The following is a 25,823-nucleotide window of genomic DNA, read 5'->3' as shown; positions in this document are numbered from 1 at the left end:
TTAAAAGATTAATATAGTGACGGTACGAAATCCGAAAATAGTGTGGCATACCGTTACGCCCGTAATATGTGCCCCTCTGACAGGTGAAAACTGGCACGGCTCCCACGGCTGTAGGTTACAGTAGTGGGTGTATTCTCAAAGACAACGCTTGTTACATTTGACAACTTTCTAAAGACAATATATGTTCGTGCATGCTCCTATTGAAACTTGTTCTGTTTGCCTGAAACAATTGTAGCACCCTCTTTTAAAGATAATACACTAAAATGACCATGCCGAAGAAAACATAGACCTGAACGTCATAAATATTTTACAACTTTCTTCCAAGAATGAACTTCTACAGAAGTACTACAGTAGAAATGCCTATAAATCCGTCTGTTTTGATATGTCTCCTGAGAGAGCGCCTTATCACAATAAGAGCGTTACCTGTCACCTCTGATTGTTGATTACCCTCTTCTCTGCTTCCAAAGTTTATAGCGTATGTTTCTGAATAGCTTTAATTGCCCCGTTGGCGTCACCGCAGGGCAAGGCTCTCAACCTCGTTACTGCGCGTTTAACTGGAACGTCACCGTTTCGGCCACCTGACAATGATACCCCTAATATAGCAAGCGAACTGACCAGTTGGGCGGGTGGACATAAGATACTTATGATTAACGACACATAAGAGTCGTCTTTAGAATATGTTGTCACGAAATCCGTTTATGATTCACTGTGATTCCACGTCCTTATGTCGCAAGATATGAATCACCTAATCACCTGTAAGGTTCTTAGATAGTTTTTATTTCTCCAAATTTTCCCGAAAATTATTGATTGAGATAAAAAGGGTTAAGGTCAGTCGTTTTGTTTGTTTGTTTCATTTGCATACATGACTTCTTAAAAGAGAGGTGAAATAGTTCAACATTCCAATCATTCAATAAACCAGGTAAAATTCCGGGTGTGCGTCGGGAATAACCGTGTATGCGCGGTATATGGAGGCGAGTGCGTATCGGTGTCCGCAAGTCAGGCATGCATGGCAAGGTATGCTGCGGTCTCCAGCAGAAGCGACAGTCGAGGCGAGCGGGTGACAGTCAACACGCTTGCTGGGCATATTTCAGTCAGCGAACGCTCTCATCACCGAGGTTACACATTTCGTGAGGCCGAGGTCCAAGCCGGGGCGAGCTTGTTAGTAATCAGCACTGACAAACTGAAATGGTGGTTTGAAAAAATCGGATATAACGTCAGTGGATTTGGAATTTACCTGATCGGCTTCTTTGAACACTCGCAGGTAAGGCAGTCAGCGTGATTGTCGTGTATTGATTTGGCGTGTGTGAAGACGACCTCTGAAAGATATTACCACGTGTGTTTAGAATGTGTACAAAAAGTGACGGGTGTATTTTGTTGAGATACTGTGACACAGTCCGACCACTCGGAATATGAGAGCGGCTTCGTTATGTCAGACAGGTAGCAAGGCAGGGGAGTCCGTCTATTATGTCTATATTACAATACAATAGGTAAAACTATTGCTTTAATCAAGATGTCTTCTGGAGATATAGCGTTTGTGTTTTGTGCCTTATTATTCATAATACCCTTGTCCAATAGCGTATAACCTTGCTATTCTGGTCATCCGGCATTTAGAATGAACATTGTAGGCAACACCCGAACAAGTACACTACCACGTAATTTTCATTCGTTAATTTGGGAATGTGTGAATCATATACCTGTTTTTAGTGAGGCTGTGGACGTAAGTCACACGTATGTTTATACACTACAGTCAATATCCGAATTCAGCAATTTCTAAAATGAATTCAAATTTCAGTCAATTTAAAAAAAAAATCTTAATTGCCTCGGCCATAATACAGCTGGCCTGAAAATTTCATTGATTTATTGAACAAATACATCTTGTATGAAACACACAACTCAGTTTACATTCCTACAAACCGCAGATAGCAGAGATGTAAATACGCGAAGAATAACCAGAGGCGACACATACAACGGGGTCCACTAGGAATGGAAAATCTATACGTGGACTGTGGCGAGGCTTATCAACCAATATCATATAGAAATCCATCAAGTAAATACATAAAACTTCATACTGATTGCATTGTGACTTAGTTCTATCATATTTCCAACTAACTATTGTGTATTGTGCCTTAACACTCAGTTGCATGAGTACAAATCTATAAAATTCGCTGTTATCGGAATTAGTGTCTTATAAAAACGTCTTTAATTAGACCTGTGGTAGACCTCAGATTCATATATATAAGCCAAAAAAACAAGTTTTCTTATCAGCATTAAATCTATTCAACCCAGTGTGAGAGGTACAATATATATTGGCATGTATTTATTCGTTTAGAGGCGGGAACACCATACGAATGTCCAAATGTCTAAACTTGTAAACCTATAAACCATACACCCGAGTAAAACAATACTATGTACTAGGAAGCCTTCCCCTTGTGCTATGTACCTGAGGGCAAACGTGAACTGGCAGTTAGGCTTTGCATAAAAATACACTTATTTCCCTTAGACGGATAGTTAAGAGTGCCAGTTGGCTTGGCCTTCTACTTTATCTATGTATGTATCACTTTCTATTATTCCCTGACCTCATTTCATATTACTTTGAATGCAGCATACACACCTGTACAGCGGAATGTGGATTATGTGCTATGTTGACACGTATTTAGTCGTCGAGTGTTATTCAAGCACCAGTGTCAATACAGATCTCGAAAAGAAATTCTTCCTATCTCGGGGTATTTGCATTCTACAGAGTTCAATTTGTTCATCGACATCAGCAGCCACTTCAAGTAACTTAGGTCCGGTTGACTCACACCTGGCACTTCGCGCGTGGATATATAGGCCTGTGTTGCAATCAGAGAAATGACAATAAACGTTTCCACATATCTGACTAGAAACCACAGTGAGAAGGATTAATATAAGTTGTTTAAATATTTAAAAAGTCAGTGAATACAGAATAGGTATGTGTTCACAGTTTCTCACAAATATAGTGACGTCAACCCATCGCAGTCTGAAGGTCAGCCACAGAATCGATATTTCAAAATAGGTCACTCAAAATGCATTTAAGTGTTATAAAGGGAATCGTAACAAGTGAACCTAGAATGCTAGAACACCGATTTATACATGTCCCACAGAAAGACGGTGTTATTAGTGTATAAACGCGACTGAGTAGGTATACTTCACTCATAACTGATGCTTTGTTGTCATGACTTTGTGAAAGGGTCCGTTGACACACTCTGATGTCCGTAATAATGTTTGTTATTATTCCGATTATGCTGTCATGGGCATCCTAAGTGGGTTTGGGCCCCGGTCCCAGTGCCTGTAAGCGGTCTAAAATGAGGATCGGTGGTTACACTGTATCATTTGAAAGTCGATGGTCTCACTGTACCCTAATTGTCTCATTTTACTGCCGAGTGTCTCATTGTGTCGATGAGTGTTTCACTGTACCCAGATTGTTTCCCAGATTACAGTTTGTTGTCTCTGTAATCAACAACGTGACGTTGTTCTCGTTGTGGCGAACACCTCGTCACGACTGGACAGCGCTTTAAATCGTAATGGACTGCGCATTATGTTATTCATTCTATTATACAAAGTCTAAACACAGTGTGACTGCACCTCTAGTATCCGGTAAAGAAACCCCGCTGACATGAAGTATTTTGGTCTCAGTCGCGAGCTGTGTAATATCCTGATATATTAAACTTAGTGTTAAAATGTTAGTCACAGTGCCTCGGTTTGAAAACAATAATTATTGCTTTCTGGTATATATACTATGTCTATACTGAAATCCGTTCAAGCGGTTTTCTTCAGTGAGTTGATATTTTTATAGTTATAAAGTGATGGTTAAACAGTCATATAGTTTAACAATCAGGCACATGACCAAGGAGACCCACTTTTGTATGCATTACAGTAGATAATTATATCTTGCAATGTGCAACAACTACTGTCTTTCTTTGTGTTTCCTGTATCTTGTCTGAAATCACCTTCTGTATAAGGCCTTATACACCACCATGGCCCCTTGTAGTAGTAACGCGATCGTGATGCATTTGAACTATGAGTTTCGGGAAAGGTACCTCATTGTACGAGGAAGGTCATTCCGGTTTTAAATAGCCCCTGGAGTGCAGGGGTCAGGTGGAGTGACCACGACGCTTATTCAATCCCGGCCAGATACTTCATGCAGTTTGATGCGTACTTGGTGATTTATTTGTCCAGGTGGAAGCCACGACGGGAGGACTTGTGTTACTTGTAGCCCACACTGTGCTGACCTCATCACCTGAACCTTACATGTGCAAATATCAGTCATGTTGGAAGTGTTGTCTCTAGTCAGTGAAAACAAATATGTTATGTCATACAGGTCATACAGGCATGGCATGCGATCACCACACACCTCAACTGAAGCCTGCATACAAGGTGAAACACGCCGCAGTTGTATCTATATATTGCATTTACAAGATTGATAAAGTGCAAATGACGAAGTCAAGGAGGAAACAGGTGGTGAAGACAAGTTATGGAACATATGACAATTTATTCCACTCCCTTGGAAATGTTTCGTTTAAATGGATGTTTTAGCTGTATTATTTCTTCCTCATCTGTATTGACACTGGTTGGTGCTGTGCTCGCAAACTGGAGTATCCCTTACTATTTTAATGGCATATAGAGAGTAGTACCCGTGGGTTGTCACTGGTCGTTGATCTGTGGTGAAATCGGACAGATTCTGCCAGTTGGTTTGTCTTCTCCATACTCGTACACCTAGCGAGCAGGCCTCCACGTCCTGCCTTACTGAAGAATGTCCTGTCTCGCGTCCAGATGACACGACCTGGTGTATCTGAAATAACATGATACTTATCAGTGACACAAGACTTAAGTGTAAAACTGCTTAAGTCAAACTAAGTCTTTATTATATAAAGTAGGTGACGTCTGTTTATAGTTCTACCTTTCAGCGTAGTGGGCAACAACTGATGCTCTCCCCGACTTATTTCTGTTGATAAATAGAAAATTTGAACCTTCTGTATTATTTGGTTATTTTGCCGTTGTCAGCTTGTTTTGCAATACGGATGGTACTTCGGTGCTTCATTATGACCCCAGTGTTCAAACAACACCAGCGTTTATGTTGTTTATCATAGCCATTTAGTCAAGTTTAGAAACGCAAACACTTATCTTGATAAAAACGGAAGGCAAACTTTACAAAAATTGTGGCTTGATGGTAAAATGTAGTTGAGGCTATAAGTCACAAACCGAAGTTCACTAGATCAGTGACATTTGTCCTTATTCACCATGAAAGCAGCGATAGGTGTATAGAGCAAACCGGTTTAACCTTCCCAGTGTAGGTAAAGTATGGAAAACAAGAGGGCGTACTCTCCCTCTCTCTCAGCGTCTATGTAGCGAATAATGAGGAATGACGAACCCCTGCAAGGACCCGACTCGGCACAGTCGCTTAGAGCAAGACGAATAGGGTTAGGCGCTTATTCTGGCGTGCTTAGCATTCCTAAACTCATGGGTTGGCTAATATTATTCTATCCCAGTGAACAAATTATCAGAACAAAATAGTTCTACCTTCTTTGAGTGATACGTAGGCTAACGTATATGATGTACGGGACACATATTACCATGGTAACCAAGAAGTTATGAGATCGTTTAATACTGACTTATTTTGAGATCAAGAACCATATGTAAATAGCACTATGTTTTTAGTGGTGGGCCTGTGGTTATTTCCCCCAAACCAGTGATGGTGAGTGGTTGTCAAGAATGCTGTTATCTTACGGTATCGTCAAGTTAACGGGAATATAATCATGTTTAAGTCTAGAAACAGGTGGGTAAACAGGTGTGATTCAATGCTTAGATGTGCCTTGCCTTGTGAGATGTTTTAAAACATAGAGACGTAACAGGAATTGCGCTATTACAATATCAACCCCCCTAAGTAATTGAAGGAATTACGGCAAATTTGAAGGAATTGCATCTCAAATGTAAACAAACGCAGCCCACTCGCGAAACAATTGCAGCGATATCGATAGTTTAGCGGTAATAACATAAACACAACGCCAATATCGGAAACAATGTCGGTAATACTTGAAACACGCTCGACCATATTCGGAGATTTCTCGGCTCCGTTCCGTGATATGTCGGTCGCATCCGGAAACACACACATCAATGCATGGCGTCTCTGGAAGAAGCACCCGTCTCGGTGAGTTTTGTTGTTAGTTTCTATTGTTTTCACTTTTATAATCATCCAACTTTGACCACCCGTGTTGAGTGCGATTAAGTATGAGATGTTGTCGGAACCATAGATTATTTTTTTAGGAAAAGATCGTCACTGCAAAAGAGCGTCATAAGTCATGCCCCCAGATGCTTCCGATGTTCAGACGTAAACAACCTCCGGGGGCATGACTTATGACGCTCTTTTGCAGTGACGATCCTTTCCTTAAAAATATTCTATAGCTTCATCATCCTAAACGCACTCAACACGGGTGGTCAAAGATGGATAATTATAAAAATGAAAACAGGAGCAATTAACAACAAAACTCACCGACACGGGTGCTCCTTCCAGTAATGCCATGTATTGATGTGTGAGTTTCAGGACGCGACCGACAAATCATGGAACGGAGCCGAGAAATCTCCGAATATGGTCGAGCGTGTTTCAAATATTACCGACATTGTTTCCGATATTAGCGTTGTGTTTATGTTATTACTCTAAACTACCGATATCGCTACAATTGTTTCGCGAGTGGGCTGCGTTTGTTTACATTTGAGATGCAATTCCTTCAAATTTGCCGTAATTCCTTCCATTACTTAAGGGGGCCTGAATATATGCAAATTGACAGGTATAGTGAGTAATGTTTAAACAACCGTTTTGTGTAAAATATCTTTTAAAATAATGTATAACCATGGATATCACTAAGCCCCGGTGCCTTATATTAGATCTCAGTGGGGTACACGGTATAGCGAATGGGTTGACATCACATGTTCGTAACGTGACCGATTTTCATGAAAAGCCCGTGCATTCCATGTATTGCACTTGCGCTGCCTGCAGTACCCATCTTGTGAGGAACACATGGTAAATACTGACAACGATCTCATTCTTCACTACGATCCTTCGTAGTTTAGTGGACTGATTAAACCGCCAAGCTGGAGAGCAAAGGGTTGCAGGTTCGAAACCCGGTGTCGCCACAATAAATTGGAAGTTTCCAATAATGTTATATTTTACGATCAGTGATAGGAAGACAAAGTTATTTCAAAACCATGGTTTACACATTATCAAAGTCACATTCCAGGGATTCACAAATCACATCCTGAGAACTTACAATGCACATCTCTGATTAAACAGTTTAACTATGTAATTACGCAATATATACACGTTGACAGGAATGTTGAGATTTTGCTAAATAGAAACTTTGACGAGAATATTGGGATGTGACAATGCAGAGACTTTAATAGGAATAAAGTCACATTGGGGTAGCAATAACATAACAAACATTTGTGAAACAAAGGTTTGGGCGTCCATGACTTGAGGGCTCTGGTGTCTAAGTGATTTATTGCTTGAAGTCTATGTGTAGTTAATCCCAGGGCGATGATAGGTACGATCTTTCGGCGCTGATATTCACATTTTATATTTTCGAATGACAGCAATAAGTGATGACACTATGACAAATGACCTTTACTGACCTTTGTATTTCGTCCATTATGTTTGCAGGACGACAGCCTTGATAAGGATTAAAACAAGCGTATTTATATATGCGACTTTCGCGTACCTTTATAAAGCAAGCGAATAAGGAAGTACAAGCATCTGTTCTGAAATACGTCAATGCAAGCATGAATAAAATGAAATCCATATGTCAATCCTCATTTCCTTGATACTGCAATTGAAGTATTTCCAAATAGGTTTTACCATATACATGTACATATATTTAAAAAAAACTCCATAAAGATCCGGGTTAGAATTGATATTCAGTAACCCGTGCTTGCAATTAATTGGCTTGTTGACTTGGCTGACATATGTCATCGTATCCTGATAGCGTAGAGCGATGCCCATTATATTGATCACTGGACTATCTGATCCAGATTTGATTATTTGCAGACCGCCACCATATAGCTGGAATATTGCTACGTGCAGCGCAAAACTAAACCCACTCAGTCAATATAAAGAAACTATTACCAATGCAGGTGATTGCGATGTACCTAAACCAGGTACTATATACACGTGATAAGGTCAGTGTCGAAGTAATAAGGTAAGAAGGCAAAAATGACGGACAGTGGATATACAGAGTTCCCGACAACCATAGAGTCACCCCGTGTCTTGTCTGACCACACTGACCCCGGTAGAAGGCCATTCATTATCTTTATAAACAACGTCTTTCCTGTCAACAAAGGCTTTGTCCTGAGTCATGTCAAATCTTCCATAAATCTGTAAACACCAAATCACGCCTTAGACTTGGGCGTTTCTGTTAGTCTGTTTAAGTAAATTCTATGCTGCTTTCTTTGTGTCGTGAGTTAGCGATTAGAGGCATTCGTACATTCAGTGATATCAGCTGTTACTCCCTTCTGTGGGAGAGGAGACAATACAAGGGAGCTGATAAATACTCTCAGCCAAATGTGAAAGACATGTCTGCGGTCAGCAATGTGAAAATTGCACTCATGTTTACCAAGGTAAATCAAGTGTTTGTCTGCACACAGTGACACAAACCTGTACATATAATCGATACGTGTCGTCTCTAGTATTCCAAATATTTACGGACCACTTTTAATTTGAACAATTATATTTCACAGAATACGTATTACCCTTCGTAAATCTGGTCATCACCGTTAAGTTTGAAAGATAGGTGGTCAATGACCTTTGACGGATTGTTTGTTCCCCTGCTTCTGGGTTTCTGTTGACCAAACCTGATGTATTTGTTAAAACATTTTGAATCAAATATTATGCTGATACCTTAATATTTTTAACGATTGCGTGTTAAAATAAACTGCTGAACTACTAACGTTTCACGCATACACGACGAACAAGTGCACTTTCTAGTTCACAGCCACTGTTTTATATACATATGTATTCAAGTTCTCAGTATTAACCGGCAACACCTCTGACTTTGTGTCCACATTGGCCTTGTACGTGCTTGAGGTTTTCCCAAAGTGATGAACGCCTAAGACCTTCATCACTTGGGGCTTTTCCCCTACATGACGCTGGCAGACCGTGATACAATCGAAATACTGTTCAAAGCGACGTTAAGCCAACTCCACACATTCACTCCATCAGCACAATACGTTGTCCCCTTCTATCACTGGTCGGGAACCCAGTAAAGGCTTTATGATGTGTTTCTATCGTCCGTCAAAATGGCGGCCTCGACAGGCGACGTCATTTTCGACATGGTTGGTTGATGTAGACAGGGCAATCAGGGAATGAAGCAGGACTCTTCCACCTGAATGTTCTCAAGTACCTTGGCTTCAGCTGGTCTTTAAACACCTTGGAAATAATTTAGGTAAATAGTACCTTTGCCATATGCCACATACCGCCATGCTTTGTCAAACAAGAATGGTTGTGTGAGAGCTTTATGTTCCGTCTGAATAGTGTTGAACATTATTACACCCACTAAATGCTAGCCATGAGTGAAGCGGCTAATGACAAGGTATCAGGAGGATGTCCATGGTTCTGTGTCCCCATAGAGGAAGTAAACAGCAGTGAACAACACGAACATACCTATATCTTAGTATGTATATTATTTGCAAGTTTGTGGAGCAGTATAATGATATATTAGACATGCCTCCCTGGTATAAGCCCCATTATTATTTCCGGGCGTTTATGAATGTAATGGGATATGTGTATGTATATTGTGACCTTGTCCAGACCCTGCGATATGCTGATGAGAAAATACCTGCCCTGAGGTGACCCTTCCGGGCACTGACCACATATGCCGCCCGTCACCTCCGTATGTTACACAACAAGGTGTCGATATTGTCCCCACCCCTCGGATCTAAGCTGAACCCAAAAAAACACTTCCAAGTTACAATGACATGCTTCGTTGTAAACTATTACTTTCTTAAACCTGCTTTACTCTGCCTTACGGCTCCTTCCTAGCTCACTTTACGGGCACCTATCTCTGACCTGCACACCAGCCCCGGGCACTCGGTCGTCCTTTTGATGATGACAGATATGCAGCGTCGTTGCCCCACGGGCAACTGAAGAGTCGGTGTAAATGTCATCAAACGTTTGGAAAAAGCCGCAAATAAAACAAGTGCAACTGGAATTTATTAATTACTTATCACTTTAAAATTACTTTCCATATGTAATAAACTACTGCGTTACATTCCTCGAAATCGCAATTAATCAGAACGTATAAACTATTCGCACGTTTAATCTCCGGAATTTAGCGTTATGCTCAAGCTGCACTTACAACAAACTAGCAGCTTTTACTTCAGCTCTTTTCCACTCCTCCCGTCTGAGCGTTCCTGTGTTGTACTGTACAGTTGTACTCTACTAGGAAGCGGATTCTATGCAGCAACATCACCAGAATGACCCCCAGCTCACGTCACGGAGCAATGCACGGTTCCAATAAACCTGTATCCTTCATTATTCTCTGTATCGTGTGGTAACATGCAGCCATCTATATCGCTCGCCTGGGACTGCTTGACTGTTTACGTCCATCTCGAGTGACAAATAAAACACCGACTTGTGTCTTAATGTACAGCTGTCGAATGCAGGGTATACAGTATATGTGATGCTCTTTTCTTTTATTGTTGAGTATATGTTACAGTCAGATTGTGAAATCAGTCATTTCTTGAGATGACGTAAAATGTCAGGGTCAGAGACTAACAGGGTAAACCATTTCACGTCATTGTGTAAAACAACATTCAATATGCTTCAGTCATTTCATTTCATCTATACGTGGTGGAGAGGGGTTTTCGAGGTGTGGCTGCTCTGGACATAGCAAGTGTCAAACAAACATTTATAAATGCTTCAAAACCAAGCTGAACTGCAACAGTTGCTGCCACAGTAGTTTTAACTGTTAGGGACAATAAGTGATACTGAAATTGTGATCCACTTCTGTAGATTAAGATATTAAGTGAACTTTCATTAAATGAAGTATATTGATTATTGTTACATAAAATGGCTAACCCTCTTAGACGTGACTGATTTCAAAATCTGGCTGTATCACGGGACACGTTAAACATTCTTTTCATCAACTCACAGATCACAAAGATTCATTTTCATCATTCCATAAACATGAAATTCTGTGTGAGCAGTTTCGTTTTCCAATTAAATCTAAAGCGGTGGTCAGTACTGAAATGTGAAAATGCATTTCTACTGATTATCTGTTTGTACGATGGTCACAATGTTACACACATATAGGGAAAGTAAATAACACTACAAGTAATCAATGGTTTCTGAAATCATATAATTATATATCTGATGTATATTTATAATGGCTGCTTCAGGTAATACTCTATTCATGGGTCTATAAATATATGTTAATCTGCTTTCATAACATCGACGTAGATTCATGTATATCTGCTTGACACGATTTTATTTGTAGGTCGTTATATACCTCGTGTATGTATGTATGTATGTATGTATGTATGTATGTATGTATGTATGTATGTGTGTATGTGTGTGTTTGTGTGTGTGTGTGTATACATGTATATATTCATTCATATGTATATATTCATCTCAATGTTACATGTCAGTATGTTCTTATACATCTTGTGGATATCGATTTTTGATGAGTGCTATATCTTATATCGAAATTATAGCCTGGTGTTCATTCACCCGTGAAGAAAGTGGCATGGCTTTATGTGATATATACCGACAGTATTGACACAATCCCAGTCTCCAAGTGACCCCACCTTATGATCTGATCATACAGATAAGGAGACCCTCGTGTCACCATCTACGCCATCTGATACACACAATGACGTACTTCGTACCAGCTTCGTCGCCTCGTCATTTACTAACCGTTTCACCTTTGTGCACCCCCAGTGTTCATAATGAATGTGTGTGATTCACGATGAAAACTTGGCTTCGGCTGATTGCTTGTCCCAATGGATTCCATGCTCTGTTAAACTTCATGTGTTGGGCACAAGTAATATTTCCGCCTGGTCGACATACTGAAACCCCTGCCACACCCACGTCGGGGATTTGATAGCTCTGATTTACACATACTTTTACGAAGGGAGGGTACCTGAAGGGTCAGAGGTCAAGACCGGCGGAGACCCAAGGCTGTGAAGGTCAGACATTCGGACACCGGCTTGCTGGGCAAGCTTATCTTTCATTGTGTCACCAAAGTTCAGGATTTCGTTTAGACCTTCCATGCCGGTGAGCTGAATGACAATGAACATGAAAACCAATGTAGTTATTGAATTTCAGCCATTGTCCTTGTTTTCGTACCAAGTTAATGCCGTGTTTAATTCCCACACAGGGCTTAGTGTCAGCGGAAGTGTTTGTAGAAACAATCTGAAGGTCAAATTTGCAGAGACTCTTCCACACCTGAATGTTAAAAAGATCCCTGGTTCGATCCGTTATTCATGTTTGGTTTTATATCAAGTTATTTGATGTTCCAACACTGTTTGAGAATTACCTGCTGGGAGAAACACGTATAGGAGTAGACACCACGTGTGACCCTTTCAAAGAAAGAAAAGAATTGAGACCCTTTAAAACTGACAAACGGTAGACCTTATCAAAGCAATATACAAGGGGCGCAACTGGCCCAGTCGTGTAAGTCACCGCACACACTTGTGTTATCTGGGAATGTCAAAGATCTGTGATTTGGGGTTCGAATCCCGATTACGTTCTTGGTAATAATGCTGTTTAAACAAAACAAAACTCACTCACTCACTCACTCACTCACTATACCGACACAGAGTTACAAGCCAGAGTTCTAGTAAACTTCAAACATCGATGAAACAAAACCCTTTCTGAAGTACTAACCCAGCACATATATACCTCATCTGTGCAGGTTTGTTCTACAAAATGTTCAATATACGAAAAGTATGAATGCCGGTGTAAATTGCTGCTGGTGTAAATACTAAAATAAGCTTTGAACGATCACTTACAGATTGGTTTCGACCTTGGTCATAATACAACTTTCCAGTCTTTCGAGGTTGTAGGTAAAACAGAAATGTTTCTTTTGAACAAGGACGATTTTGTGTTACTTACAATGTCATGCTTAATCCGAGTAATATGGGAATTTGGAACAAATGTAATATTGTAATAAAGTCACATTTGTTACGACGATGCAGAAACGTCACTGACGCTCTGTGGTCAAGGGAGGCAACCACATGATGGAACCATACAGTAATCACCAACATGGAATGTTACTTTCGGAAAGTTATTACCAACTTTACTTTATCTCGATCCGTGGAGATTCCGGGTTAGAGTCGATCCTCAGGAACCTATGCTATTCCTACGAGGCCTTTAAAATGATCTTGGGGTCAGGCTAGGTTACCGTATTCCTCTGAGGTGAATCGTTGCTCACAATATCGATCACTGGATTGTCTGGTCAGACTCGATTATTACCAGTCAGCTATCGTATAGCTGGAATATTGCCAAGTGCGGTGTTAAACAACAAACAAACTATCCACCATGTCATAGCACTGTTTTGGAGTCAGTCAGAGCACTCTGCTTACAGCGACAGTTCCATGAGAATCGGAGACTCCAGGCAGTCTCTTACTCACCAAACCAGATCACCTACTTTTGTGTGTATTGAATGAGCACAAAAGCTAAGTCCAAGTTTCATGTCATGTAAAACAAGATTAGATTTTATCTATAGATACGAGATAATGGAAAAACATGGAGACAGTGAGGGTGAACAATATGGGTCCGGCTCTTCAATTGTTTCTCGAGTCAGTGTCGGGGTAGATCCATTTGGGTGGATTATGAAGTTATTATGGGATTTTATGTTCAATTACTGAACCTGCAAACTTCATACCTTCATTGCTGACAGCAAGGTTACGTCACTGTTGCAGGTGACGACATGGTCTACATTATATATAAGGTACACACCTCAGTATACAGTACTTGTATATGTTATATTTACACTTTGTGTTTTGTTGGTGTGACCATACTGATACACATGTGTATTTATGACAATGTATGTCAGATTGAATCTTAGAGTATCAGTTCAAGGACACAGAGAATATTTCTTTTATTTAAGCCAAATTCCCGATTTCTGTATTCAAAATATTTTACTTTCAATTTTGTTTGTTTTGGGGTCTTTTTGTGTGTGTGCGCGCGCGTGTGTGTGACTTAAAATTTGTTTTAATGTGGTTTCATATACTTCAGAGGGAATAAGTGAGCTTAGTTTTATGCCGCTTTTAGCAGTGTTCCAGCAATTTCACTACACTTCACACATTGTATCCACATATTTTTTTATAAACATATCTGTGCCTTCATTGTTTATGATACATTTTGAGTGCATTGATATATGGCCTGTGGACAGTAATTAAAAATGCAATAAATTCTGTTCGTCTATCATCAGGATGTCAGAAGTGATCCTACACAGGTCATATACTTCAAACTATATGACATACATTTGTATCAATCTGCACATACTAGAACACTTGAAAGTAAAATGTGTAAGTGTTGTACATAAGTTTGTCTGTGTTGTACATAAGTAATTGATAACGGTATGGTGAGGCATAATGCGAGGTCTCCCTCCCCGCTCCAGTTCCCTCGCCAACCAAATCAAGTGGAAGGTACTTCACGCCACTCGCGTTTACAGTGGGCGTGTAACATATATATTAATATGACTGTGACAGCTTTTGTTATTTATTAAAAAGCTGCACCAAGGAATGCTAATGTACGCATTTAAACAGCATAATAATACATTTTTAGAGTAGAGGAATTTAGAACACGTTTTGAAAGTATCTGTAACCTTGCTGGTCCAGTAGGTGTGTCTTTATACTGGACACAAAACACTCTGGAGAATAGTACCAAATTACCGTTTTGTTCAAATGTGGAAATGTCAGTCTTTATTGATCTCTGTATTATTTTATACCACTCAAAGGAAGTTTCGGATTATACAGTTTATTCGTATTACTATTATTAATCTTTACAAATTAATAATATGCACAATCAGAAGGTCTTTAAATGGTCAGTAAATGGTCCTTGCACTTCACCAGATCTCACTTGAGTAGATCGATGTTTATTATGTCAAATACTTGATTGTGTACTGACTGTTGTTATACAGCTCAAGCATTGCGGTACGATGGTAAACAACAAACAGAAATAAGTGGCTACTGACAGGTAGAGAATGTGATGGCACGGTGTGTGTGTGTACGTACGTGTGTGTATGTGGATTGGGGATCTGAAGGCGATGTTAAAAAGGTCAGATACAATAAGATTACCTCACGAATAAGACTGATGCCTACCCAGTCTTATTTTGGGTAACCACCAGCTACTGGTCACATTTCAAACAATGTGACGAAAGCCACAAGTAGCGAAGTAAACATTTTCAGAGAGGGGCAGATGTCATTCACCCGTGTCCTGTTTTAACCTAGTATTTTGTACAGTGTCAACAACACTGGTAGATTGAGATGGATAGTGTTTTGACATTCCTTGCCAGAGGTAGTGAAGGTGCCCTCCGGCTGTTGAACCTGGGCCGTACAAAATTTGCCTGTTTATTACCGCCCGGGGAACCAAGTGTTCGTGGTGGATATTCTAACGTCTCACGCCCTTTTGACAGCACCACCATGTAGGGACATTGTCCTGTCTGGGCGTGACGGGCACCAACACCCCCAGCTAGGTGGAATGTTTGGGCGACGTTTGAGGATGTCGGAAGCTTTGATTTGAATTGCCTCTTGGTGATGTGAACTGGGTTTAAAAACTGCGTCCAACAAAATACATTTGTATAGCAACATACATGCACGTGAATTTGCAGTTGGTTTTGCTGGTCCCCAGTGGTAATTCACTGAGATACCACATCTCAGTTAAAAGCTGTTAACGCACCCAGACAGGGTGTTCTCCGCGCGAACACAAGGCACGGTAACAACATCTAATACATATTATATTCTTTTTATGACGCCACCATAGTTCGTGTAGTAGCAGTAGGGTAGACAGGCGTTTCAAGCGTTTGCTCGTCACGGCGAAGACCGCGGGTTCTATTTCACAGAATATGTGAAACCCATTTCTGGTCATTCCCGCCGCGATGTTGCCTGAATAGTGCTGAAAATGGCATTAAACCTTACACAATCACACACTAGAAAAGAGCGGTGGGTAGCCTAGTGATTAAAGCCTTGGCTCGACATGGCAAAGACCCGTGTTCGATTCCTCACATTGGTAAAATGTGTGAAGCCCATTTCTATTAAAATCGGCGTAAAACTAAACTCCCTCACTCACTAGATGGAATACAGAACTTGGGCAACCGGTTGTGCGCGTGGTGGGGACCCGTGAAGGTCCCGGGGTAGAATAGGCCTTCAGCAACCCATGCTTGCCATAAAAGGTGACTATGCTTGTCGTAATAGGCGACTAACGGGATCGGGTGGTCAGCCTCGCTGACTTGGTTGACACATGTCATCGGTTCCCAAGTGCGTAGATCGATGCTCATGTTGTTGGTCACTGGATTGTCTGGTCCAGACTCGATTATTTACAGACCGCCGCCATATAGCTGGAATATAGCTGAGTGCGGCGTAAAACTAAAGTCACTCACTCACTCACTCGCGTGGTGGGGAATGTGGTTGATGTCTGTCAGTGAAATCGCCAAACGGCATTTAAGCTTCAGCAAGCCTAAGAAAGGTTTGCCCACAAAATGAAATGGGGCACAAAGATATCCGTAGCTAAGTAAATCAGAGAGGAAACATTTCTTAAACGTTAACTCTTTATGAATACCAAATCTTCGTCTAAATCTAGTGTTACGTATTTCTTTTCACCTGCCATTGTACTTAGTCTCCATGGATGTAGCACACAACAATGGTGTATCTGTCCTCGAGGCCCCACTAATACCGACACAGAAGACATAAAACAGGTGACTGGTCTGTGTAAAGCGCAGATTGAAGCTATGAATCCTGGAATGTTAATAGTTTGTACATACCTTTTTATATGAAATTAGCATATTCCCCAAGAAATAACAATGCGTCAAGATGCTGCAGAATTTCTGCCATGCTGTGTTTTTTTGTTGATGTACTTATCAGCCAAGTGTGTTTAGATAAATGCTTTGGTGTTACCTCCCCGCGAAGAACCACAAAATGCTTCGAGATCTTTGCTCTTGTTTTCTGTTCCTGGTTTGCTTTGACCAGACTTGACCATGTTCAATTCACTTAGTTTAACCGGAACATGAGTGCGGAATAAAACAAACCAGCCACTCGATGACCGTTATTAGAAAACCTGCATTGCCTGGTGTAGGTGGTTGCGCGGGACATGCGAGTGTGGCTGATTTAGTTTGTTTTCACGCTGTACGTTGCAACATATAAAACTTGTTTGAGTGGCATTTTAGAAATTGACAACGGTACAAGAATCTGTATCGAAATGCTGTTTGACAACGGTACAAGAATCTGTATCGAAATGCTGTTTGACAACGGTACAAGAATCTGTATCGAAATGCTGTTTGACAACGGTACAAGAATCTGTATCGAAATGCTGTTTGACAACGGTACAAGAATCTGTATCGAAATGCTGTTTGACAACGGTACAAGAATCTGTATCGAAACGTCGCAATCACGCAATAGAGAAGTTGTTATCCATAACAATTTGCCCTATTTGAACATGTAAAACTGTTTAGAATAAAAATAGTGCAGCTTTCCACGTGGGGTAGCAGATATAGCCGGAAATGCCCCCACACTGATCATCCCTGGTCATGATGTTCAGTCAGTGTGTCACTTAAGCGTCGAGATCTCACGGCAAACACTTGGCGTCCATAGTACCAGTGATGTACCAGTGATTCTTTCAAGGACAGGATAGTTAGGCAACTATAGGGTGGCATGGACAGTTGGGTGGGGTGGGGGGAGTTTAGTCGTATACGTCCTGTTACTGCGTCTGTATAAACTTATTTATTTTGCACAGTGTACCCAACACGCCAAGTGCTGAATTTAGTGACATCAGTTGTAAGCCTAGATAGGAGACAGGATAGGTCAAGGAGAGTGATGAAAGAACGTACAAAGGGTGACGGTGTTAGGGAGGTTTGTATAGGAGGTCAAAGGTAGTGAGAGGGGCATGGTGCTAGGAGAGGGAATGAGAGAAAGAGAGACGGGGGAGGGATAAAATGGATGCTATTTGGTACTAGGGGCTGTCGGACCCATGGGGCAGGACCCGAGCAGAGTGGTCTCAATCCATCAATGCATGTCGTCATAGACAACTAACGGGATCGACTGGACAAGCTCGCAGGCTTGGCTGATGCCTGTCATCGTATCCTAATTTCGTTGATCGATGCACATCAAGTTAATTACTGGATTCAGTCACAAATAGTTACCGAATGCCGCCATGTCATGTGCGTGGAATGTTGCCGAACAACAAACAAACAACTGTAAACAGCTAAAGGCGATTGTACGAGGGATACCGAGACTGTTCCAAGAATGGGCATTGTATGTAGGAATTGAATATAATAAGGTGTGGCTCAACTGGGAGGAAAAGGTCATGATTTGGAGCTGGATATAGAGGGTACATGTCTTGACCTTCTTCAGCCACCTTGTGGTCAGCGTTGATTTACGCAGCCATATATTGTGTGAAGAGCCGAGTGTTTGGGTTGAGTGTCAACACCAGTCTTTTATACTGTACCTGGCCCGGGTGATAAACTGGGTGGAGCAGATGAATTCATGGTCAACGGGGATCAGGTCTTGAGGACCTCCAGGGACCTCTGATGTTTTAACTTACAAGACTAATCCCTTTGAAGCGTTCACTATTGCCATGGGTGTGTGTTGGTCAACACCATTACGCTTACTCAAGGCGCAGACATATGTGACTGCATGACAGCTTTGGGTGTTGATGGTGCGTGTGTGACGTTTTATAGAGGAACTATCTGAAATATCAGCTCCAACATTTTGTATTTTTGTCAAAGGACGAGAACATTTCCTGAAGAAGGGTATGGCTATGTTAAATGACAATACCTGCTACAACATCCGGCTACAAATGTTATCTCAACTGAAAGCAAAAGTACACAAGAACATCTATTAGTCACAGGAGAACATCCACTGATCTACTACTTACACAAGACTCAAACTAGAACTATTACTGGGCTTTTATGTACACACGAACATTAACTGTTCTTATCTAAGCAAGAACATCAACTGGTCACTTATTTACACAAGAACATTTACTGGCCTCTTGATTACATAGGGCAAACTAATGTCTGCTCTTTACACAAGGCTATCTACTGGTCTCCTATTTACACAAGCTTACCTAATGGCTCTATACAAGGATATTTACTGGACTCCTATTTACACAAGCTTACCTAATGGCTCTATACAAGGATATTTACTGGACTCCTATTTACACAAGCTTACCTAATGGCTCTATACAAGGATATTTACTGGACTCCTATTTACACAAGTTTACCTAATGGCTCTATACAAGGATATTTACTGGACTCCTATTTACACAAGCTTACCTAATGGCTCTATACAAGGATATTTACTGGACTCCTATTTACACAAGCTTACCTAATGGCTCTATACAAGGATATTTACTGGACTCCTATTTACACAAGCTTACCTAATGGCTCTATACAAGGATATTTACTGGACTCCTATTTACACAAAGTTATCTAGGTATTTTACTTAGTCTTTTTTCTTGAACAAGAACAAGCCTTCACATGAATGAACCAGGTCATTGTCTAGCACTTTATTTGTAACCCATGAATAGACCACTGTGTTAGCAATGAAAAATTCCCCAGGAGAACACATTGTTGTTTAGCCAGGACGGCAGATCTTCCCAAGAGTCCCCGCATCCGCATCTCACCCCTTTAAGCTGCCCCCCCCCCCTCCCCTTTCCCCTGTCTTCCGTCTCCACTGCACCTCAGCTTAGACAAACTCTACATGTTTAAAAGACGATGCACTGCTCCTGAACTCTATGTGTTTTGCGTGCAACATCTGTTCGCTAAACAAACACTTTCTGACAACAAGAGATAACCTATTATAGTTTTCCATACTGTTGTTTAAGACTTGTTATAAAAGTTGGCTGGTTTTGTAATCTGCCCGGCTTATTGTGGACGTGCTGTCGCGATGTGACAGCGACACTTCTCTTTTTCTGGGACTGCTCGTGTCTTTTCTTGGCACCCACAGTCAAATATTTGTCTGCACTATGAGATGATAGACGACTTCCAGAGTCACATGTTCAGCTGTTATCATTTTCCTCGCTAACTGCGAATAAATAGACAAGGGATCATGTCATAACCATACTATGAAAATGGATATTTGGGTGTCTGATTTCTGTGCAACAGACCGGATCTATCGTTATTCATTTGTTAAATGAATGAAGGCTCACGGTAGACATACATGTTTGTGTTTATGTAATAATTGACCTGATAACCGTCACTACAGGGTTTCTTTAAGATGGAATATAGTGACAAGGACTCATACTGCGCATGTCTTATAACTGTTGTTGACCATCCATTAGCTGCCGATACGATAGTCTTGTGTGCAGGCCCAGTACTCCTCACACGCTCATAAAGTGGCCCTCTCATGTTCATGAGGTTTCAAATGTCCATATAGTGGTCCTCTATGCAGGTTTTGCAGGTCTCACATGTCCATGCAGTGGTCCTCTGTGCAGGTTTATCAGGCCTCACATGTCCATTTACTGGCACACTGGTACACAGGCTCATCAGGTTTCATATGTCCATACAGTGGTCCTCTGTACAGGTTCATCTTACTTCCTATCTCCATTCACTGGTCCACTGTGCAGGCTCATCAGGTTTAACATGTCCATACAGTGGTCCTGTGTACAGGTTCATCTGTCTTCCTATCTCCATTTACTGGTCCTCTGTGGGTTCATCAGGTTTGACATGTCCTTACAGTGGTCCTCTGTGCAGGTTCATCAGGCTTCACATGTCCATTTACTGGTCCTTTTTGCATGTTCATCAGGTTTGACATGTCCATACAGTGATTCTCTGTGCAGGTTCATCAAGCTTCACGTCCATACAGTGATCTTCTTTACAGGGTTTAACTGCACATATATGCATGGCACGCATGGCAGTTCACACAACCTTAACTTGCATATCTAGAACAAACTATTAATATAATGAAGATAGATGAGTCTAAGTACCATATGTTACAATGGTAGTATAGAGTCTGTGTCATTAGAAAATGTGATACTCAACTGCAATATTTGATACTGACACACCGAACATTCACGTTTCGTGTACACTGCCAACAGGTACATCTATGCACCGTAGTGGTGCCGGAATACATTGCCTATAAATACTTGTCGAAGGTGTAGTAAAAGTGAATCGCAGATTACATTTCTGGACCCCCAGCTGAGGTACATGGGGACATAAGTAGTAAGAAGGTTATGGGAAGATCGTATACAGCCATAACGGTAACACTTTGTCATGTCTGAAAACGTCGTATATTCTCCAAGCACCAGACAGTCAATACTTGAGAGACACAGAGTGGGATCACTTCGTAACTCTCAGAGCTTATTTCTGACAGAAGATCGATGATCGATTTTGTCACATGCTATTGCTCATGGCAGTCACGTGACAGTTTAAGTTAATACGTGACACCCAAAGTAATGGTGCTATAATACCTAACAACACATACCGTCATTTCCATGGCCATTGACAGCAGAGGCTGTTCGTGAATGACAAGCCTGTGTCAATGGACAGGGAAGAGACTTTCAACATTTTCTATCGGGTCTGGGGCATTTACGTCAGTGCCCGGTCGATGCGTTTATCTGCGTGGTAATGGGCCGGCTCACACATCAGACTATATAGGTATAACCTTCAGGTCAGTCGAATAAACACGGGTATGGATTTCAACTTGATGATTCTTTCTAACACTCTGGTCTGACAACCATTTTGTCACTTCTCAGCGACATAAACTCATACGTCAGGTGAGATCTTGTATATTTTAGTTAGCTTTAATAATGCAAAATATCTCCAAATGTCTCGGTTTTAGTTGAGAAAGATTTGTTTTCGATAGTTCGTTTGTGTTTATATTTCATAAATATTGTTAACATAAATTTTGACATAACATATAAAAAATGGACTATAACTTATTGCGACTTGCCTAGTTTGATTCCCATGGTGACACCTAGTTTTAGGTCCTATTACTATACCTGTGCTTACAATCTCTGGCAAATTATACACCTCCCATTGATTTTGTAGGTAACTTATATCAATCTTTCCTTAATACAATAATCTTAGCATATCTGCAGCATTAAGTTCCATTGCAGTAATTACTAGTATCTTAATCCCACAGCAATGTCACAGTTACACAACCCAAAACTGCGGAATTAGTCTGCAGGCTACAACAAAGGTGTAGGGTATACTGCGATAAGCCGGTGACAGCGGGCAATAATGATTCGTCCCACATGGCTAAAGTTACCCGTCTTGACAGTGTAAAAATGTTCTCTGGAAAGATTTCCTCAACAAATCAATACAGACACCGAGCCCATGTAATCGAACCCCGCAAATCCCGCGCTAGCTGCCAAAGCAGACGACAGGTGTGCGCGAGACAAGCAGACGACATCACGAACCAATGACAGAGCCAGTTGACCACATGACTCGATGTGAATATATGCTAAGGTTACGACAGTATACTCAAGTCCAAAAAGGGAAGCAAATGTTGATATGTTAAGTCCTGTGTACATTTAATCTGTGTGATGCGGCTTGGTTGAATATTGTCGCCATTCGTTGATGATCTGGTGTGACTAAATGGCTTCCTCAGGCGAACATTACTACACCGTCGCGCACGACTGAGTACAACCCTGGAACTTACGGGAGTGTGCAGGGAAAAGGTATAATGCAGACGAGAGAAATAACTGTGTAACAAGGAATTTACCGTGACACTGATATATACCGTTTATGATGATAAGTGACCATCACAGCCATTTAAGGTATGTAGCCAATCTCCATTCATTTAATATGGCGCCAAGTATCCCTATGTGTTGACATGTATATCTTTAACCGCAAAGGGAATTTCCTCTTTGTGATAACTGGCTCCTAAAACAAATAATTATTGTACTTATATGAAAGTGATATACACAAAGCATCCCTCTGTTTGGTAATATTCGAGCGTCGTGACATGTCTTGATAAATATATTATTAGTAATAATATATTTTGCTTTTTATGCCCTTGTTTACAACTGTTAGGAAAGATTTCCCCAAAGTCCGTTTTTGCGGTGTTTATATTTCAACAGCTCTTTAAACTCTTCTATGTACAAATGGCTTGTCACCCCGAGTCGTGTCTGGAATATCACAGATATGTACGAAGAGCAGGTTGATATTCTTTATCACCACATACAACTTCATTGTGCACTTGTACCTACCTCCTAATAAATAATGCAATGTTTGATGGAAAGTAAAACTGTGTAACGAAATACCCGTTGTGACGCATTCATGTAAATAACACTTTTCGTAATTGAAACACGCTGATTTGCCATTCTGGAATTCTACTCACGCGCTCAACTGGTGTCAGGAACTGCAATGCACTCGGAAAGCCTCATTCATGCTCAGTCAGATTCATGTCATGCGACCGTTTAGCTAGGTCAAAGATATGCAAAATACCACGAAAATAGCCTTATTAAACTGTAAACATGTAGTCGAAAGCCTGAACTCACGATTAGGGTTCATTCATTACTGGTTATGTACAGCATTGTAAAGACGACCCTGGCTGATACAAGGACGTTTAACTCCGGGAAAGACGAACTCAACTCATTAACGTTTCACGTATATTTTTCTTTTGATATTTTGTGGTTGTATTAATTTGAGAGGGAGGGGAGACAAGAGTATTTAAAATCCAGTGAAATGGAGTCAGCATTATATATTATGTCAATATCACGCCAATGTCACCTCGAAGGCTAGAGTCAAAGCGACTGACGCACTCTTTGTATTTCATTCATGTTTCACATAATTCAATTTTTAAGGATATTAATTTTTTGGGTTTATATGTTCGTGCTGCACAAAACATTCGTATTTTCGGCTATGTTTGTGAATACTGCCTAGAAAGAAAAGTATGCAACGAAATTTTCAAGTTTTTGCGAAATTGCTACCAGTAAATTGAAGACCCTTTAACAGCGTCAATGCTGTAATTGTTTTCCAAAGAAAGAATTTGTTAGGCGTATTGCAAAAAATGTCAACGTATGTTTATTATCAATATTATACAATGGCAAAATTTGTTTATAATTCACACGAAACTGATTTTATCAAACAGCTTTGTGTATATACATCGGATAAAACCGAGAACAAGGAGATCGTTGTCAAGCCCTTGACATATCAATTTAATGCGTTTGTTTGTTGGCAGTTCAAATCAATATGTTCATCCAGGCATAGATTAACCTGGTTCATTTCAATAGGACAGGATAACATCCAGTTCCTGAATAATACCGAAAGTCTTCTAGTGTGTCTACATAGGCACATGGTCTCTGATAGTATATGACCCTACTTCACATTCACCGCTTGAAAGGACCATTTAGCACACAGGCAAACACGGCTGTACTGGACATATTTGGTGATGGGGTATCTCAATGTTTTGACAAAGTCTTGAAGGAGTTGATTTGATATGCAAGAAATAGGTTCAGAAGCTAAAAGATGTTACATGGTATCGGACAGTGCATGTATTTTATGAGTTGCGTTATACTTAAAAACAACTATAAAGGTATAGCTCGACCCGTTTCTGTTATTTTGATTTAAAGCAGTCTTTCACTGATTTAATTATAGTATTTGAGAATTTGGGGAAGGAGGGAAAGGATTTTGGTTTAAGGGGTTTAGTCTGTTTTGGGGTTTGTGTGTGCGTGGTGTATATGTGTGGGGTGCTTCTGTGTTTGTAAGGTGCGTGTGTATTTTTATTACAGTTGTGTATTTCGGGCATTAGGGCAAATGATTAACCATAATGGCCTTGTGGTGCTATGGTGAGAAGGTGACAAAACGTTTTGTCCTATCTGTTTTTTTTGGTACTCAGATGGTGGATGACTCCACAGAGCATGTCATCAGGTACTTCAGCAACGAGTGAATGTATGCTGTGCAATACACTTCGTGACATTTTGAACTCGTGTAAGTGTTTCGTCCGAGGTACATAATATTAATTAATGTACCGACCTTTGCAAAAAAAATGCTCGAAAGTTATGGTTTTATTGATTTTAGGTAATTGTGTCTGTTGCTAGGTAACAAGAAACATGGATGACGCTACTCTCGGCTACATCATCGGCGGCTCTGTTGGGGGTGGGATCCTCATCATCAGCGTCATAACCTGCATCATCTGTTGCACTTGCGGGTGAGTTTCTACAAACAATTACCAGCTTTTAAAAGAACAATGAGTCACTGGCATTACTCAAGTAGATCAAGTAATCCATTTAAATTATGAATAATGTTTTGTATGAAGCACCTTGTCAAATATTTTCTCATTTGTCTTTTTTCAAATATATGCATAAAAATATGTGTTTAATTGTTTTAAATTCATTGCATGATTAATACAGAGCACGACCATTCGTTTAAACAGATTATCGACAGAATCATCTGTCTCTCTTCTTATTTGTTAACCCACATTTAAGCTTCGTGGCACATTAGATGTTTCAGTGGAAATGATTTGTTTCCTTTTATGAAATATCAGCATAATTGAAATATTCGACTTCATAGCATTTTTCCGGTAATGGTGATGATATATAAAACAGTCAACATACTTGTGTAAAAGGAATTTTAGAGATTGTATGTCATAGCTAGAAATATATACATTACTAGCTCCAAGGTGACACTATCTTGACAACAACAGCCTTTATT

General features: G+C 40.5%; 1 protein-coding gene across 2 annotated transcripts in view; it reads left to right on the top strand.

The window, feature by feature from the left end:
- The first annotated feature begins 1,036 nt into the window (after window positions 1-1,036).
- LOC137285194 (uncharacterized) overlaps window positions 1,037-25,823 on the top strand; it is a 42,334-nt gene continuing 17,547 nt past the window's right edge. The window contains exons 1-2 of one of the 2 annotated variants that reach the window (XM_067817447.1): window positions 1,037-1,261; window positions 25,211-25,320. In XM_067817447.1, the coding sequence (XP_067673548.1) occupies window positions 25,223-25,320 (98 nt within the window). In that variant the 5' untranslated portion in view covers window positions 1,037-1,261; window positions 25,211-25,222. Of the gene's footprint in view, window positions 1,262-22,543; window positions 22,946-25,210; window positions 25,321-25,823 lie in introns of those variants that run through there. The other variant, XM_067817446.1, reaches the window with a different exon arrangement.

Source organism: Haliotis asinina, chromosome 5 (genome assembly GCF_037392515.1).
Source record: "Haliotis asinina isolate JCU_RB_2024 chromosome 5, JCU_Hal_asi_v2, whole genome shotgun sequence".
Lineage (NCBI taxonomy): Eukaryota > Metazoa > Mollusca > Gastropoda > Lepetellida > Haliotidae > Haliotis > Haliotis asinina.
The sequence above is the reverse complement of the archived record's forward strand: the minus strand, read 5'-3'. Positions and strand labels throughout refer to the sequence as shown.